This window comes from Citrus clementina, unplaced genomic scaffold (assembly GCF_000493195.1).
Source record: "Citrus clementina cultivar Clemenules unplaced genomic scaffold, Citrus_clementina_v1.0 scaffold_1, whole genome shotgun sequence".
Taxonomy (NCBI): domain Eukaryota; kingdom Viridiplantae; phylum Streptophyta; class Magnoliopsida; order Sapindales; family Rutaceae; genus Citrus; species Citrus x clementina.
Window position 1 is genome coordinate 21,365,031 of NW_006263303.1, and position 14,962 is coordinate 21,379,992.

The following is a 14,962-nucleotide window of genomic DNA, read 5'->3' on the forward strand; positions in this document are numbered from 1 at the left end:
CAAAGTATCGATATTCTCCTAAGAAACTGAGTTTAAATGGTGGCTTGCATTATGAATCGCTTCAATAAAAAGAATGAATCACTTAAACAAGATTATTACCATGTTGGCTTTTAAATAAACTTCAAGAGTTAAATTATAGAAAATAATGCTATTAAATGGTGGCTTTATAAACAAAAGGAACAAGCCTCGTTCCAAATAAAGATAATAAGATATCCCGTCTTCAGTGAAAAAGAATCAATGTTTAAGAAGGTATATGAACATATACAATTTAAGCAGCATATTCAATGGTGGCTTTTAAACAAAAGAAAATTAAGGACTTTGAATAAGTAACAGCCAGCTAATGGGAGGTCTTGATGAATTCAAAGAAAAAAATAATAAAAGGAAATCTGTTGATTCTATTGCCTTTTATCCCATAAGAAACCTGATCACCTCCAATAATTGAAGCTTCACATGCTATCCCAAGTCGCCGTGGCAGACTTTGTGAAGAAGTGGGGAAATTTTTATTTACTTAAAAAAGTTTATTTGTTGTTTAAGTTTTTAATCTATCATTTAAAGTAACTTTGATGCTGAAAATGTAATTTATGTTCTATTTCTTTTTCTTTTTCTTTTTTTGGTCTTTTCAGTTAAAGCATTTGAGGGCACCTCGAAAATTTATTGAGATGGAAAATAACTATATTTTTCTCAAAAAATAGACTTCCTGGAGGTAGTTACATATCAATATAATTTCAAACAAATATAGAGGGAAGTTACATATATCTGTCCATAAAAAAGCATCTTGATGCGTAAAAAGAAATAAAATCATTCTAAAAATAAAGACAAATATATGGGATCAGGATGCAAAGAACTCTTATTAGAATGGATTTGCCTATATTGTAAAATGAAGACATATAGAAATAATTAAGGACGTGATGTGAAGCAAACGTATAACTTCCTGGAAATCAATTATGTTTCTGCGGACCATTATAAAAAGAGCTTCATTCTATGTTAATGTTACATCAAGAGAAACAAGCTTCGCCTGGAAAAAAATGTCTCAAATTCATCAATCTTTTCTGGTCCTCACTTTCTTTTGTTGCCTTGCACTTCTCTCCCAATCCCATTTCACTGCTTCAAAATCTGATGGATTGATTAGGTTACAGCTCATCCCCGTTGACTCTCTAGAGCCACAAAACCTGAACGAGTCACAAAAATTTCATGGACTTGTTGAAAAATCAAAAAGGAGGGCTTCCTATTTGAAGTCGATTTCGACTCTCAATTCATCAGTACTGAACCCATCAGATACTATTCCAATTACTATGAACACACAGAGTTCCTTATATTTCGTAAATATAGGAATCGGAAGGCCAATAACACAAGAGCCCTTATTAGTGGACACTGCTAGTGACCTCATTTGGACGCAATGCCAACCTTGCATCAATTGTTTCCCACAAACATTTCCAATTTACGATCCAAGGCAATCCGCTACCTACGGTAGACTTCCTTGTAACGATCCGTCGTGTGAAAATAATCGCGAATTCAGCTGTGTCAATGATGTATGTGTCTACGATGAGCGGTATGCCAATGGTGCCTCAACCAAAGGTATTGCTTCGGAAGATTTATTCTTTTTCTTTCCTGATAGTATTCCTGAATTTTTAGTCTTTGGCTGCTCAGATGACAACCAAGGCTTCCCTTTCGGTCCAGATAATAGGATTTCTGGGATCTTAGGATTAAGCATGTCTCCTCTTTCTTTAATAAGTCAAATAGGAGGTGATATCAATCATAAATTTTCGTACTGTTTAGTCTATCCTCTAGCTTCTAGCACGCTGACATTCGGAGACGTTGATACGAGTGGACTACCAATTCAATCAACTCCATTTGTCACCCCACACGCACCTGGATATTCTAATTACTATCTGAATTTGATTGATGTTAGCATCGGAACACATCGCATGATGTTTCCTCCTAATACTTTTGCGATTAGAGACGTTGAAAGAGGATTAGGGGGCTGCATTATGGACTCTGGGAGTGCTTTTACGTCCATGGAACGAACTCCTTACAGGCAAGTGCTGGAACAATTTATGGCTTATTTTGAACGATTCCACCTCATAAGAGTTCAAACAGCCACAGGTTTTGAGCTTTGCTACAGACAAGATCCAAATTTTACGGACTATCCTTCAATGACCTTGCATTTCAAAGGGGCTGACTGGCCTCTGCCAAAGGAGTATGTTTATATTTTCAATACTGCCGGAGAGAAGTACTTTTGCGTTGCACTGCTCCCGGATGACAGATTAACTATAATAGGAGCCTTTCATCAACAAAATGTTCTGGTCATATACGATGTTGGTAATAATCGGCTTCAATTTGCTCCGGTGGTTTGTAAAGGTCCGAAGTAACTTACTGTGTACTAGAAGAAATGAAAACAAATTAATAATACACAATAAAAATTGTGTCTTTTTTTCTTAATTATTGAATAAACTCATGCTCGAGCAACCGTCCAAGAAAAGCCTACTCAAAATTTATGAGCCTGGACGGACCAAAAACTTGGGTTCCTAGTAGATTAGTGGTTAATTTGGATTATGATATGAATCCATGATATCAAAAATCATCTCGAATTATTAACCGTCCACTGCAATTCACTCGTTTTCGCTCGCAACCATCTCCATTCGTTTATAATTAATATTACTTTATTTTATTTTTCATTGCCAGGTACCCACCAACCCAACACAGGCCAAATTATTTTAAATTTTTAATACCTACTCTTGTCCTTTTACTTTATTTTATTTTTTTCAAAAAAGGAATTTTGGCTATTCGAATTAATTTAATTTCATCTCACCTTATTCTTCTTTTTTTTTTTTAACTGTGTTGAATGCGTTGCTTTCGTTATTATTTTCTTTATTTCTAATGTTGCATTTATTATGTTTTATTTTATGCAGGTAGAAGTTGAATTCACTGTTACGAATAACTATTTTGATTTCATTTTTTTTATTTTTAATTTATATTTCGATTTGACTAAAATTCCATCGTAGTGTATCCATTGTAATTAAATTCCCTGGAAATTAAAATTAATGCGGTGGCAAAAAGATGAAGCCCAAATGACCTCGACTCCCAATAATATGTATATGTTCCAAGTACTTGCTAATTAGTGGTGACCTATTGTGCCTTACATGATTAATTTTATAATACATCAAAGATAATATAATTAATTAGTATATATACGACATATGTAGTTGAATATTATTTAAATATTACTTATATGCTGATTTTTTAAAATGAATACATATATACCGTAATATTATTTACTTGTTGTATCTAATATAGCAATTTAGAGATATTCTAAAATTTCTCATCTTACACGTTTACATATACCTAACTGCCACAACTCCTAAAGAAGCCACCTAAAATTTATTATTAGTTTTTTTTATACAATATCTTGACGGACTTTTAAAAGTTTGCTTGTCTATGAGTTTCTTTAATTTTGTAAGGAGATATAATGTGCCTTGCCTTATCCCTCAAATCCAGCATCATATATATATGTGTGTGTATATATATATAAATCTCTTCACAATCTAAACATGTACCCAAGGCCATTTTTACCTCCCTGTTTCACGTCAATCTCAACTGAAATATCTTGAATAATACCATATGTACTGCAAATAAAATTTTAATACAAAAGGAATAAAAGACGAATAAAATTATTGTCTTGTCGTGAACTTTTTTTTTATCGTGTAATTAATTTTTTTTAATCTTTTATTGATTGTATACAATCTTTTTTTTTTTTTTTTGGCTAACCTTTTGCGCACGTATAATTATTTAAAAAACCTTAATTTTATCTAAGTTGACTCAACTCTCTTGGTGACAGCTTCCATTGTAGCAAAAGAATAATTTATGTTACATAAGAAATTGTAGAATAAAAAGGATTCAATACTACCACCAAAGTGCAACAAGAAAAAGTGATGTTAACAAAAGAATAACAACAAAGCCACATCATATATACATAGGTATCGAGATCACAACTCGAGAATTAGAACTATGTTCAAAAAAATAAATTCAAAGGATTAGAAGTCGAATAATATGACAAGTATCTTATAAATCAGCACTTTTGAGGGACCATTACATGTAAGATTTAAATAACTAAGGTGGCATGACAGGAATTTTAAAATAATTTAACTTATATATCCGCACTTTTGAGGAACCGTTACATTTAAGATTTAAATAATTAAGGTGACATGACAGGAATTTTAAAATATTTTGAGGCAACTTGTTCTTAGTTGATTCGCATGAAGTGCTGCGATAGGACCAAAGAATTTTTTCTTTTTCTTTTTTTAATTTATTCCTTTCGCAAAAGCTGTAATAGTAAAATATTCTGTGATTGGTTTTTGCTTGCAATATAAGTTATTGAAAGAAAATGGCAGCATCATCACCACAAATATAGCTCTTTTATTTCTTTCAGCAATATTTTTGCAACAAGTCAACAATATTTTCTCTTATTTTTCAGCATGGTTGATGCGATCGTATCTGTAGTTTTGGAGCAGCGGATTTCAATGGCCGTTGAAGAGTCAAAAGAACAGATGAAGCTTGTAACGGGTGCCGGCAAAGAAGTGAAGAAGCTGACCTGCAATCTTCGAGCCATTCAAGCTGTGCTGAATGATGCAGACCAAAGACAAGTGAAGGAGGAAGGTTTCAGACTCTGGCTTGATCAACTCAAAGATGCATCTTGTGAAATGGAAGATGTGTTGGATGAGTGGAACACTGCAAGGCAGAAACGGAAAATACAGGGATTTAACGACGAAAATTCGCTCGTTCCTCAACAGAAGAAGGTATGTTGTTCCTTCTTTCCTGCAACTTCTTGCTTTGGTTTCAAACGACTTGTTTTATCTCGAGACATTGCTCTCAAGATAAAACAAATCAATGAAACTCTTGATGACATTGCCAGACAGAAAGACATGTTTGATTTTGATGTGAATGTCAGTAAGAGTACTACCATTGAGAAACCAGATCCGCGAGTACAAACTACCTCTGTAGTTGATGAATCCGAGATATTTGGTAGAGAATACGAGAAGAATGAACTCATAAGTAAGCTGTTGCGTGAGCAAAGTCATGAACAAAATGGCCTCCCTATCATCTCTCTTGTTGGGTTGGGAGGTATTGGGAAAACAACTCTTGCTCAACTTGCCTATAACAATGATGAGGTTGTAAGAAATTTTGATAAGAGAATGTGGGTCTGTGTATCAAAGCCGTTTGATGAGTTCAGAATTGCTAGAGCGATCATTGAAGCTGTAACAGGTTCTGCCTCTAATTTAAGCGAGTTTCAATCTCTTATACTATGTGTTCAAGAATGTATTGCGGGAAAAAAATTTCTTCTCATCTTAGATGACATGTGGAATGAAGAATATAATAAATGGGAGCCATTGTACCATTGTTTAAAGTACAGTCTGAAAGGAAGTAAAATTTTGATTACAACACGTAATGAAACTGTTGCCAAAATAATGAGATCAATTGACATGATTTCAATCAAGCAATTGTCTGAAAATGAATGTTGGTCTATGTTTAAGAAGTTAGCATTTTTTGATAGGTCCAATGAGAAACGTGAAAGATTAGAAAAAATTGGTCGAAAAATTGTAGGCAAGTGTTGTTAGGAAATTGGTGGGTGCAGCAGGACCGCAGCTAAAGTAAAATTGGTAGCAACAATAAAGAACAAGCACAATAGAGGACACCAGAAATTACGTGGTTCGGCTTTTAGCCTACGTCCACGGGCAAAAACAGAAGGAAAATAATTCACTAGTGAAATAAGGATTACAAGTATTGTAATATTTTAGCTCACTACCCAAAACCCCAAAACCCCAATACACCCAATCTCTCACTCACTAGACACTCAAGAGTTTATTAAACTCTTGAATAAACTCTCAACACTCAAGAAAGCAATGTTTCTCTTAATGGAATTTGATACAAGCTCTAGGTGAGAGCTTGTATTTATAGGCAAAGCTTTGCCTCAAAAGTCAAAAAACAAGTGGCCAAAACCTCAAGCTTACGGCATCCAGAATTCAAAACCAAGTGCCAACCATTCTTTTTCTTTGAACAACATTATACTGACCATCTAGATGGCTGCTTCATCTAGATGGCCACCTTATTTGACATTTCTCCCACTTGGAGATTAGATTGAGAATCAATCAATCTCCACACCATCCTTTCTGCTTCGCCATAATCATGTTGCCTACGTTTCTGCTAGGCCACAAGAGGATCTACTCCAGACAAACTTATCAGTATTTATCGGCTTGGTCAAAACATCTGCTAGGTTCTCTTTGGTATGGATTTGCTGTAAATCCACACTTCCATCTTCCACTACTTCTCGAACGAAGTGATACTGGACTCCTATGTGCTTTGTCCTGGAATGAAAGGCTGGATTCCTTGCAATGTGCAAGGCACTTTGACTGTCACAAAACACAGGAATTTTCTCTTGTCCGTGCCCGAGCTCCTCCAATAACCTTTGTATCCAAATAGCTTCCTTGCAAGCTTGTGTAGCTGCCATGTACTCTGCTTCTGTTGTAGATAAAGCCACAACGGTCTGCAGTTTCGAAACCCAGCTTACAGCTGCTCCCGCAAGTGCAAACACATAACTAGTAGTGGATTTCCTTTTATCAAGGTCTCCTGCAAAATCTGAATCCACATAGCCCCTGACAGTAAACTCTGATCCTCCATAACATAATGCAACATCTGAGGTTCCTCTGATGTATCTCAGAATCCTCTTCACAGCTATCCAATGCTCTCCACCAGGATTCGCCATGTATCGACTGACTGCTCCCACTGCTTGTGCAATGTCCGGTCTTGTACATATCATAGCGAACATTAAACTTCCCACTGCTGATGCATACGGTACTCGAGACATCTCATTCCTCTCTGCTTCATTGCTAGGACACATACTTGAGGATAATTTGAAATTAACAGGAAGTGGGGTAGAAATTGACTTACAATCTTGCATGTTGAAGCGTCGCAAGATTTTCTTCAAGTAATTCTTCTGTGAGAGTCAAATCTTCCTGTTATTTCTGTCTCGGTGAATTTGCATCCCTAGAATCTTGTTTGCTGGTCTCAAGTCCTTCATTTCAAACTCCCTAGCCAACTGTGCCTTCAATTCTTGGATTCGATCTTTGTTGGGACCTGCTACCAACATGTCATCCACATACAACAGCAAAATGATGAAATCATTATCTTCAAACCTCTTGTAATATGTACAATGATCTGAACTGAGTCTGTTGTATCCAAGACTCATGATGAAGGAATCAAATCTCTTATACCAACACCTCGGCGCCTGTTTGAGACCGTATAGAGATTTGTTCAACCTGCAAACCAAGTTCTCATTTCCTTTTTCTGCAAAACCTTCTGGTTGGAGCATATATATATATTCTCTCAAGTCTCCATGAAGAAATGCAGTTTCACATTCAACTGCTCAAGATGTAAGTCAAATGTAGCACACATCGCCAAGACTACTCTGACTGTTGTGAGTCGAACCCCGGAGAAAATATCTCGTTGAAGTCAATACCTTCTTTCTGAGCATATCCTTTCACCACCAATCTCGCACGATACCGCTCCACTTGATCATGCCATCACGTTTGATCTTGTAGACCCATTTGTTCCAATGGCTTTTTTTTCGTGTGGTAGGGGTACAAGTTCCCATGTCTTGGTCTTGTGTAGAGCTTCAATTTTTTCCTGCATTGCTGTCATCCCACAAAAGCAACATCTGAGTTGTTTAAAAGCTTTCATGGAAAAGTTGAAGGCTCTCCATCCTCTGTTAGAAGACAGTATGCAACGTTGATCTCTGTGACATACTCCGAGTGCCACGCCGGCGGTCGTCTCTCACGAGTTGACCGACGAACTTCTGGAGCCTCAAACTCGACTAGTTCTTGTTCTTCGTGCTCTGGTGCTGCTTTCGAAGAATATGAATCTTCTGGATTATTTTCTATATATACCGGCACAATCTCTGACTTTTTTTTTACAGTGCCATCATCTCCATCTTTCATTTGCAATTGATTTTCTACAAAAATAACATCTCTGCTGATGACGATCTTGTGGGCAGTGGGGTCCCACAGACGATACCCCTTTACTCCATCAGCATACCCCAAGAAGATACATCGTCTAGATTTTGGATCCAGCTTTGTTCTTTCTTGGGCATTGTACATCACGTATACAGGACATCCAAATGCATGTAGGTAGGAATAATCAGTTGGCTTTCCAGTCCACATCTCCATCGCCGTCTTCAACCCAATAGCTGTAGATGGCGACCGATTTACTATATAACAGGCAGTTTTGGCTGCTTCTACCCAGAATGAATTGGGTAGACCAGCAGTCCTCAACATAGCTCTTATTCTTTCTGTAAGAGTTCTGTTTATCCGCTCTGCCACTCCGTATTGTTGAGGAGTGTATGCCACTGTGAACTGCCTCTGAATACCTTCTTGCTTACAGAAAGCAAGAAACTCGCCGTCTGTATACTCTCCACCATTATCTGTCCTCAAGAACTTGATCTTTTTACTAGATTCAAGTTCCACCTGCGCTTTGTATTCTTTAAACACAGGAAATACATCTGACTTTTTCTTAATTAGATACACCCAACATCTTCTGGAATAATCATCAATAAAAGTCACCATGTACTTTGCACCTCCCATGGATATATCCGGTGATTCCCAAACATCAGGATGAATCAAGTCTAGAATGCATTTACTTCTAGCAATAGATCTACTGAATTTTAATCTATGTTGCTTACTTGTAACACAATGCTCGCAAAATGGTAAACTTACCGATTTGAGCCCCGGAAGTAATTTTCGCTCAGAGAGAATCTTCAAGCCTTGTTCTGACATGTGGCCAAGTTTAAGATGCCACATCATCGTTGACTCTTCTCCATTTAATGCGACACACGCATCAGCCTCCTGTAGTGTTTCTCCTTTAACCATGAATAGATTAGCACCGATCTTTTCTGCCTCCATCAATACAAGCGCTCCTTTAACGATCTTCATAATTCCATTCTCCACATGAGTTTTGCACCCATGATTGTCTATTTGTCCCAAAGATAATAGATTTTTCTTCAGGCCGTTAACATGTCGTACCTCCCCAATTGTGCGAATTGTACCATCAAACATTTTTATTTTGATAGTACCAATACCAGCGATCTCCAAGGCATGATCGTTACCCATATATACAGATCCTCTTGAGATAGGTTCATATGTGTGGAACCATTCTCTCCTAGAGGTCATGTGCCAGGTAGCTCCTGAGTCTATAAGCCAGACATCAGAAAGTCGTTTTCTGCCTTCTGAAACAGTTGTTGCCTCACTGTAGAGAATTTCGCCATCATCCGAGGTACTTGCTACACACCCCTGAGCATTTGATGACTCAGATTCTTTGCCCTCTCTTCTCTTCTGGTTACTCCAACATTCTTTCTTGACGTGCCCTTTCTTGCCACAGTTGTAGCATTTAACATTCTTCTTACTTCTAGATTTTGATCTACCCTGATTTTGACTCCCACTGGGGCCACGTTCCGTTGATCTCCCTCTCGTCACCGATAGCGCCTCCGCTTGCTGCGAACTTGCTTGTCTGTTTTCCTTATTTTTTTGCCTGCTCTCCTCATTTAATACGGAGGCTGCAACATCGTCGAAAACTAGACTCTCCACTGGATTGTTGTTCGTCAGGTTGATGATGAGTTGATCATACGAATCTGGTAGACTTTGAAGTAGAAGCTCTGCACGTTCATTTTCCTCTATATTATGACCCAACATTGTGAGTTGTGAAAAATAGAGTCTTCAATGTGTTGATGTGGTCGGTCACCATTGTAGATTCTGCCATTCGAAAAGTATAGAGTTTTCTCTTCAAGAAGATTTTGTTGTGTAGTGACTTGGCCTCATACAATTTTGTGAGAGTATCCCATATTTCCTTCGCCGTATTTTTCTCTGCCACACTAGATAATACTCCATCCGCAAGTGCCAAGTGTAGATCAGAAATGGCGTTACCGTCTACCTCGTTCCACTTGTCATCAGTTATCTCCATGGGCCTTTTTCCAATTGCTGCCAAACAATTATTTTTCCTCAATACAGCTTTCATCTTCATTTTCCACAACGAAAAATTATTTCCGTTAAACTTCTCAATTTCATACTTTGCCGCCATTTTGTTGATAAATACTGCACACATGCTAGTATACCACCTTGAATAGTTGTGAGTATGTGTGAGAATGCACACCAGGAAAGTTCCCAGGAAAGACTGGAGGGGTCACAATGGTCCCACTTAAAACCTAGACTCCTTAAGCTCTTATCGCCTTTGTGACAGAACTTTCCTAGACATGTACAAAACCACAGTTGCTTTTCTCACACTACTATTCCCTGCTTTGCACCGGAAAATTCTTGGATCGCTTCCACTGTTTCACGTGAATAGTACCGTATACGTGAATAGTACCGTATACGTGAACAGTACCGTATATATAAACAAATCCGTATACGTGAACAGTACAGTATACGTGAATAGTGTCGTATACGGGTACAGTGCCGTATACGTGAATAGTACCCCTTACGTGAACAGTTCCCGACTCCAAAAATACAACTAATAGCTCTGATACCACTGTTAGGAAATTGGTGGGTGCAGCAGGACCGCAGCTAAAGTAAAATTGGTAGAAAATATAAAGAACAAGCACAATAGAGGACACCAGAAATTACGTGGTTCGGCTTTTAGCCTACGTTCACGGGCGAAAACAGAAGGAAAATAATTCACTAGTGAACTAAGGATTACAAGTATTGTAATATTTTAGCTCACTACCCAAAACCCCAATACACCCAATCTCTCACTCACTAGACACTCAAGAGTTTATTAAACTCTTGAATAAACTCTCAACACTCAAGAAAGCAATGTTTCTCTCAATGGAATTTGATACAAGCTCTAGGTGAGAGCTTGTATTTATAGGCAAAGCTTTGCCTCAAAAATCAAAAAACAAGTGGCCAAAACCTCAAGCTTACGGCATCCAGAATTCAAAACCAAGTGCCAACCATTCTTTTTCTTTGAACAACATTATACTGACCATCTAGATGGCTGCTTCATCTAGATGGCCACCTTATTTGACAAGTGTAAGGGCTTACCTTTAGCTATAAAGACAATTGGGAGTCTCTTGCGGTCTAAAGGTACTGAACAAGAGTGGCAAAATATTTTTGAGGGTGAGATGTGGGAACTAGAAGAGATTGAGAGAGGTCTTTTGGCTTCTTTATTGTTGAGTTACAATGATTTGCCTTCTATAATAAAACGATGTTTCTCATATTGTGCTGTCTTTCCAAAAGACTACACAATAAATAAAGAGAAATTAATTCAATTGTGAATGGCTCAAGATTACTTTAGTCAAAGACCAAATAAAGAGATGGATATCATCGGTAAAGAGTGTTTTGACATCATAGCTAGACGCTCCTTCTTTCAGGAATTTGTGAAAAATGATGATGATGAAATCTTATCTTGCAAGATGCATGATATAGTACATGATTTTGCCCAATTTTTAAGTAAGAACGAGTGTTTTACGGTAGAAATAGATGGTCGTGAAGAACCATTTATAGACTCTTTAGGGCAGAATGTTCGTCATTTAATGGTAAAGCTTGGTAAAGGGGCTCCATTCCCTATCTCCTTTTGTTCTGTTAAAAGATTGCGTAGCCTCTTAATTGATGATAATGGCGATGATGAATTTTGGCTTACTGAGGTCCTACCCCAGTTATTCGATGAATTAACATGTTTAAGGGCATTAGATTTTGCTATGTTTCAAATGTGGTCGTGGAACGGTTTCATAAAAGAAATTCCAAAAAATATAGAAAAATTAGTGCATTTGAGATACCTTAATTTGTCCCGTTTGAAGATAGAAAAACTTCCGGAGACGTTATGTGAGTTATATAATCTACAGCTTTTGAATGTTGAAAGTTGTCAAGATCTGAAAGAATTACCTCAAGGGTTTGGAAAGTTGATAAACCTGATGTACTTACTAAATCGCGGCACTGAATCGTTAAGATACTTGCCAGCAGGAATTGAGAGACTGACCAGTCTGCGGAGAGTAGAAAAGTTTGTAGTTGGTAGAGGTGTTGTTGGTAGCAAAGCATGTGGACTTGAATCTCTGAGAAACCTTAATCTCCTTAGATATTGATATATATATGGGCTTGGTGATCTGGGCGATGTGGGTGAGGCCAGGAGTTCAGAGCTTGAGAACAAGAAAAACCTCATTGATTTGCTTCTTTATTTTGGTCATGGTAATGAAGAAAGGAAGAGAAAGAAGGACGAAGAAGTTCTTGAAGCTTTACAGCCACCTCCAAATCTAAAGCATTTAGGGATACATCAATACAGAGGCAACAATGTGCACCCCCATTGGATGATGTCATTGACCGATTTAAGGATTTTAACTCTCAGCCACTGCATAAATTGCGAGCACTTGCCTCCTTTGGGAAAATTGCCATCTCTTGAGCAACTGTATTTCTACTCAATGGGCAGCGTGAAAAGAGTAGGTGATGAATTTTTGGGAGTAGAAAGTGATCATGGCCGTGCCTCCTCCTCTGTCGTGGCTTTTCCCAAATTGAAAACGATTCAGTTTTGGGATATGTATGTACTGAAAGAGTGGGACTACGGAGATACAATAAAGGGGGAAATCATGCCACGTCTTTCTTCCTTGTGTATTGCTCGTTGCCCTACACTAAGAGCACTGCCCGATCACCTTCTTCAGACGACAACACTGCAGAAATTGGAGATCTGGGGATGTCCTAACTTACAAAAACAATACAGGAGATGACTGGCATAAGATATCCCACATTCGCAACATCACTATTGATTAGAAGGCTCTTGAGTACTCTTGAGGAATTCTCAAAAACCCGCTACAATTACCATGGCCCCGCTGGTAATTAATTAAGTTGTAATTTACATGCGTATGGTGATTGTTATTTCTAGCTAGCTAATCCAATCATGATGTAGAAAAAAAAAATAATGACATTAGTTTAATCTTACCTTCTTGCAGGCACAAGCCAGCAGAAGTTTATGCCTAATCTGCTCGACAAAAGTTGGATATATGGTTGTCTTGACTCTCAAGCAATTATTTTTACGAGTACTGGTGAGAATAATAGTTTTGCTATCTTCACTGGATATATCATGTTAGTCTTACGAGTCATCTAATTATTTTAACCATGAATTTCCATTTTCAGAAAACTAATATTCTTTTGTGATGTATAATTTCAAGCCAAGAGCAAGAAGACAAGATAATCATGAAAACCGATCAGAGGATAATGATGGTGCCTGAGAGAATTCAAATTGGTTAGCTAAACCACTGTGAGTGTGATTTTTCATTCTGATACACATGTCAAGCTGATTTGTTGGGCATGATGATGATATTGAGGTTTTTAACTGAATTTGACTATTTGAGCAGGAATTCATGTGGCGCGCTCAATGATAATTGACATACACGTCCTGAACATGGAATTGATTTTGTTGGATTATAATCTTTGATCCAATCCATTTAAGGCTCAAATCATAGAAAAATTGAGTATTGTGCAGAAAAATTGAGTATTGTGTAATTCATCATTGATGTCCAGAAGTTTCAAATTTTTGTTCAAAGATGTCGAGATTAACTTTCCATAGGGTGCAATAACACATGGGATGCAATAACAGGGTGTGTGTGTGTGTTGAGTTGTGTGTGGATTATAATTTTTTGTGTATTTAACACTTTGTGGTTTGTGTTAAGCTATCTCTTGTATAAAAATACCTCTCATGTACTCAGTTCAGGAATCGAGTAAGAAAGAAATCTTCTCAATTTATAAAATATAATTTGTTGTTTTTTTTTTTGAATACTGATTAATCATCAGATTACTGCATTACACAGATATTTACAACTGCTATTATAGTAGATATATTACACTGATATTTACAATCAGAAATGTATGATTGGAACTTATATTATTACATTGAATTCTGTGAAGTACATGCCCAAACAAATAATCTCTCATAGAGAAGGGATGTTCATACTCCACTCGTATTATTTTTGAAATATTAAGCAATAAGCACGTTACCCCCACAAATGCTTTTGTGGGGGCTTGAACTGCTGCCCTCACAAGCATTGTGAGGGCAGCAGCCCACCACTCCGACCAAGGTCGAAGTGGCATAATTTGTGTTGTTTAATTGTTCTTGTGATTAGTTATTTGATTAATCAAAGTCTCCAACAGATTTTTCATTTTATGTTGCATTGTAAGGCATTGCCTCACATACATTTTGAGGGGACGCTTGTTTCTCGCCATTAAGGGCGTTTGGAGAGAAAAGGGAGCTCCTATGTGAGGAAAAACTCTTGTAATTGATTTAAGGCTTGAGATTATTAAGGTTATCTCAACTTGCTTGTATATTAGAGTTATACAACACAGATATAGTGGACACCAACATCACCATGTGTGGACGTAGGCTTGCTTACTTTTAATAATTGGGAGGAAAGATGCTTAATTAACAATTGCAATGTGTAGTGATTATGCGTATAATTAAGAAAAAACGCATAATATTAAAAATGAAAAAAAAATTGAATAATTAACCAAACAAAAAGTACGTAATAACATCTCTAATTACTTAATGGATGATCATTACATCTAAATCAAACAGAAGAGGAAATAACATTATTAATTTTGTCGACATTTAAACCTATCCAACAAGCTGTTGACTGCATCTGCATGCAAGTTATTATTGTTATCAAAACAGAAATAAACATTAAATATGGGACGAATTAAAGATGATCATCAAGCTTTAGTGTTAGAATAAGGGTGCTGTACTGCAGCAGCTGGTTTCGGAGGGAGTTTGATGCTGCAGATCGTGGCCATAATAATTAGCTAAGTTTGATGCTGCAGCTGCTTCGTCGGTATTTGCTAGCACTTGACTGAAACAACAACCAACCAAAGCCAAAATGATAATAGCTTTTGCAACTTTCATTGCTGGCTGCTGAGATATAATAATATTCAGAACTAGATCAATCACT

General features: G+C 37.2%; 3 protein-coding genes across 3 annotated transcripts; all 3 read left to right on the plus strand.

The window, feature by feature from the left end:
- Window positions 1–955: 955 nt before the first annotated feature.
- On the plus strand, window positions 956–2,439 carry LOC18054292 (aspartic proteinase nepenthesin-1). The gene has a single exon (XM_006452157.2). It carries the CDS (start codon window positions 1,026–1,028, stop codon window positions 2,367–2,369), a length of 1,344 nt encoding a protein of 447 aa, XP_006452220.1. The 5' UTR covers window positions 956–1,025; the 3' UTR covers window positions 2,370–2,439.
- Window positions 2,440–4,472: 2,033 nt separating this feature from the next.
- Window positions 4,473–5,612, plus strand: LOC112095736 (putative disease resistance protein RGA3). The gene has a single exon (XM_024177846.1). It carries the CDS (start codon window positions 4,473–4,475, stop codon window positions 5,610–5,612), a length of 1,140 nt encoding a protein of 379 aa, XP_024033614.1.
- A 5,738-nt stretch (window positions 5,613–11,350) lies between these two features.
- On the plus strand, window positions 11,351–12,751 carry LOC112095737 (putative disease resistance protein At3g14460). Its single transcript, XM_024177847.1, has 2 exons — window positions 11,351–12,033; window positions 12,160–12,751. The coding sequence occupies exons 1-2, from the start codon at window positions 11,351–11,353 to the stop codon at window positions 12,749–12,751; spliced, it is 1,275 nt and encodes a 424-aa protein (XP_024033615.1).
- The last annotated feature ends 2,211 nt before the right edge of the window (window positions 12,752–14,962 follow it).

Excerpts from the sequence above, each read along its gene's own strand:
- LOC18054292 (XM_006452157.2), top strand. The coding sequence starts at position 1,026 with ATGTCTCAAATTCATCAATCTTTTCTGGTCCTCACTTTCTTTTGTTGC.
- LOC112095737 (XM_024177847.1), top strand. The coding sequence starts at position 11,351 with ATGGATATCATCGGTAAAGAGTGTTTTGACATCATAGCTAGACGCTCC. Across the intron at positions 12,034-12,159 it reads AGTCTGCGGAGAGTAGAAAA|GAGTTCAGAGCTTGAGAACA; the intron begins GTTTGTAGTTGG and ends GGGTGAGGCCAG.
- LOC112095736 (XM_024177846.1), top strand. The coding sequence starts at position 4,473 with ATGGTTGATGCGATCGTATCTGTAGTTTTGGAGCAGCGGATTTCAATG.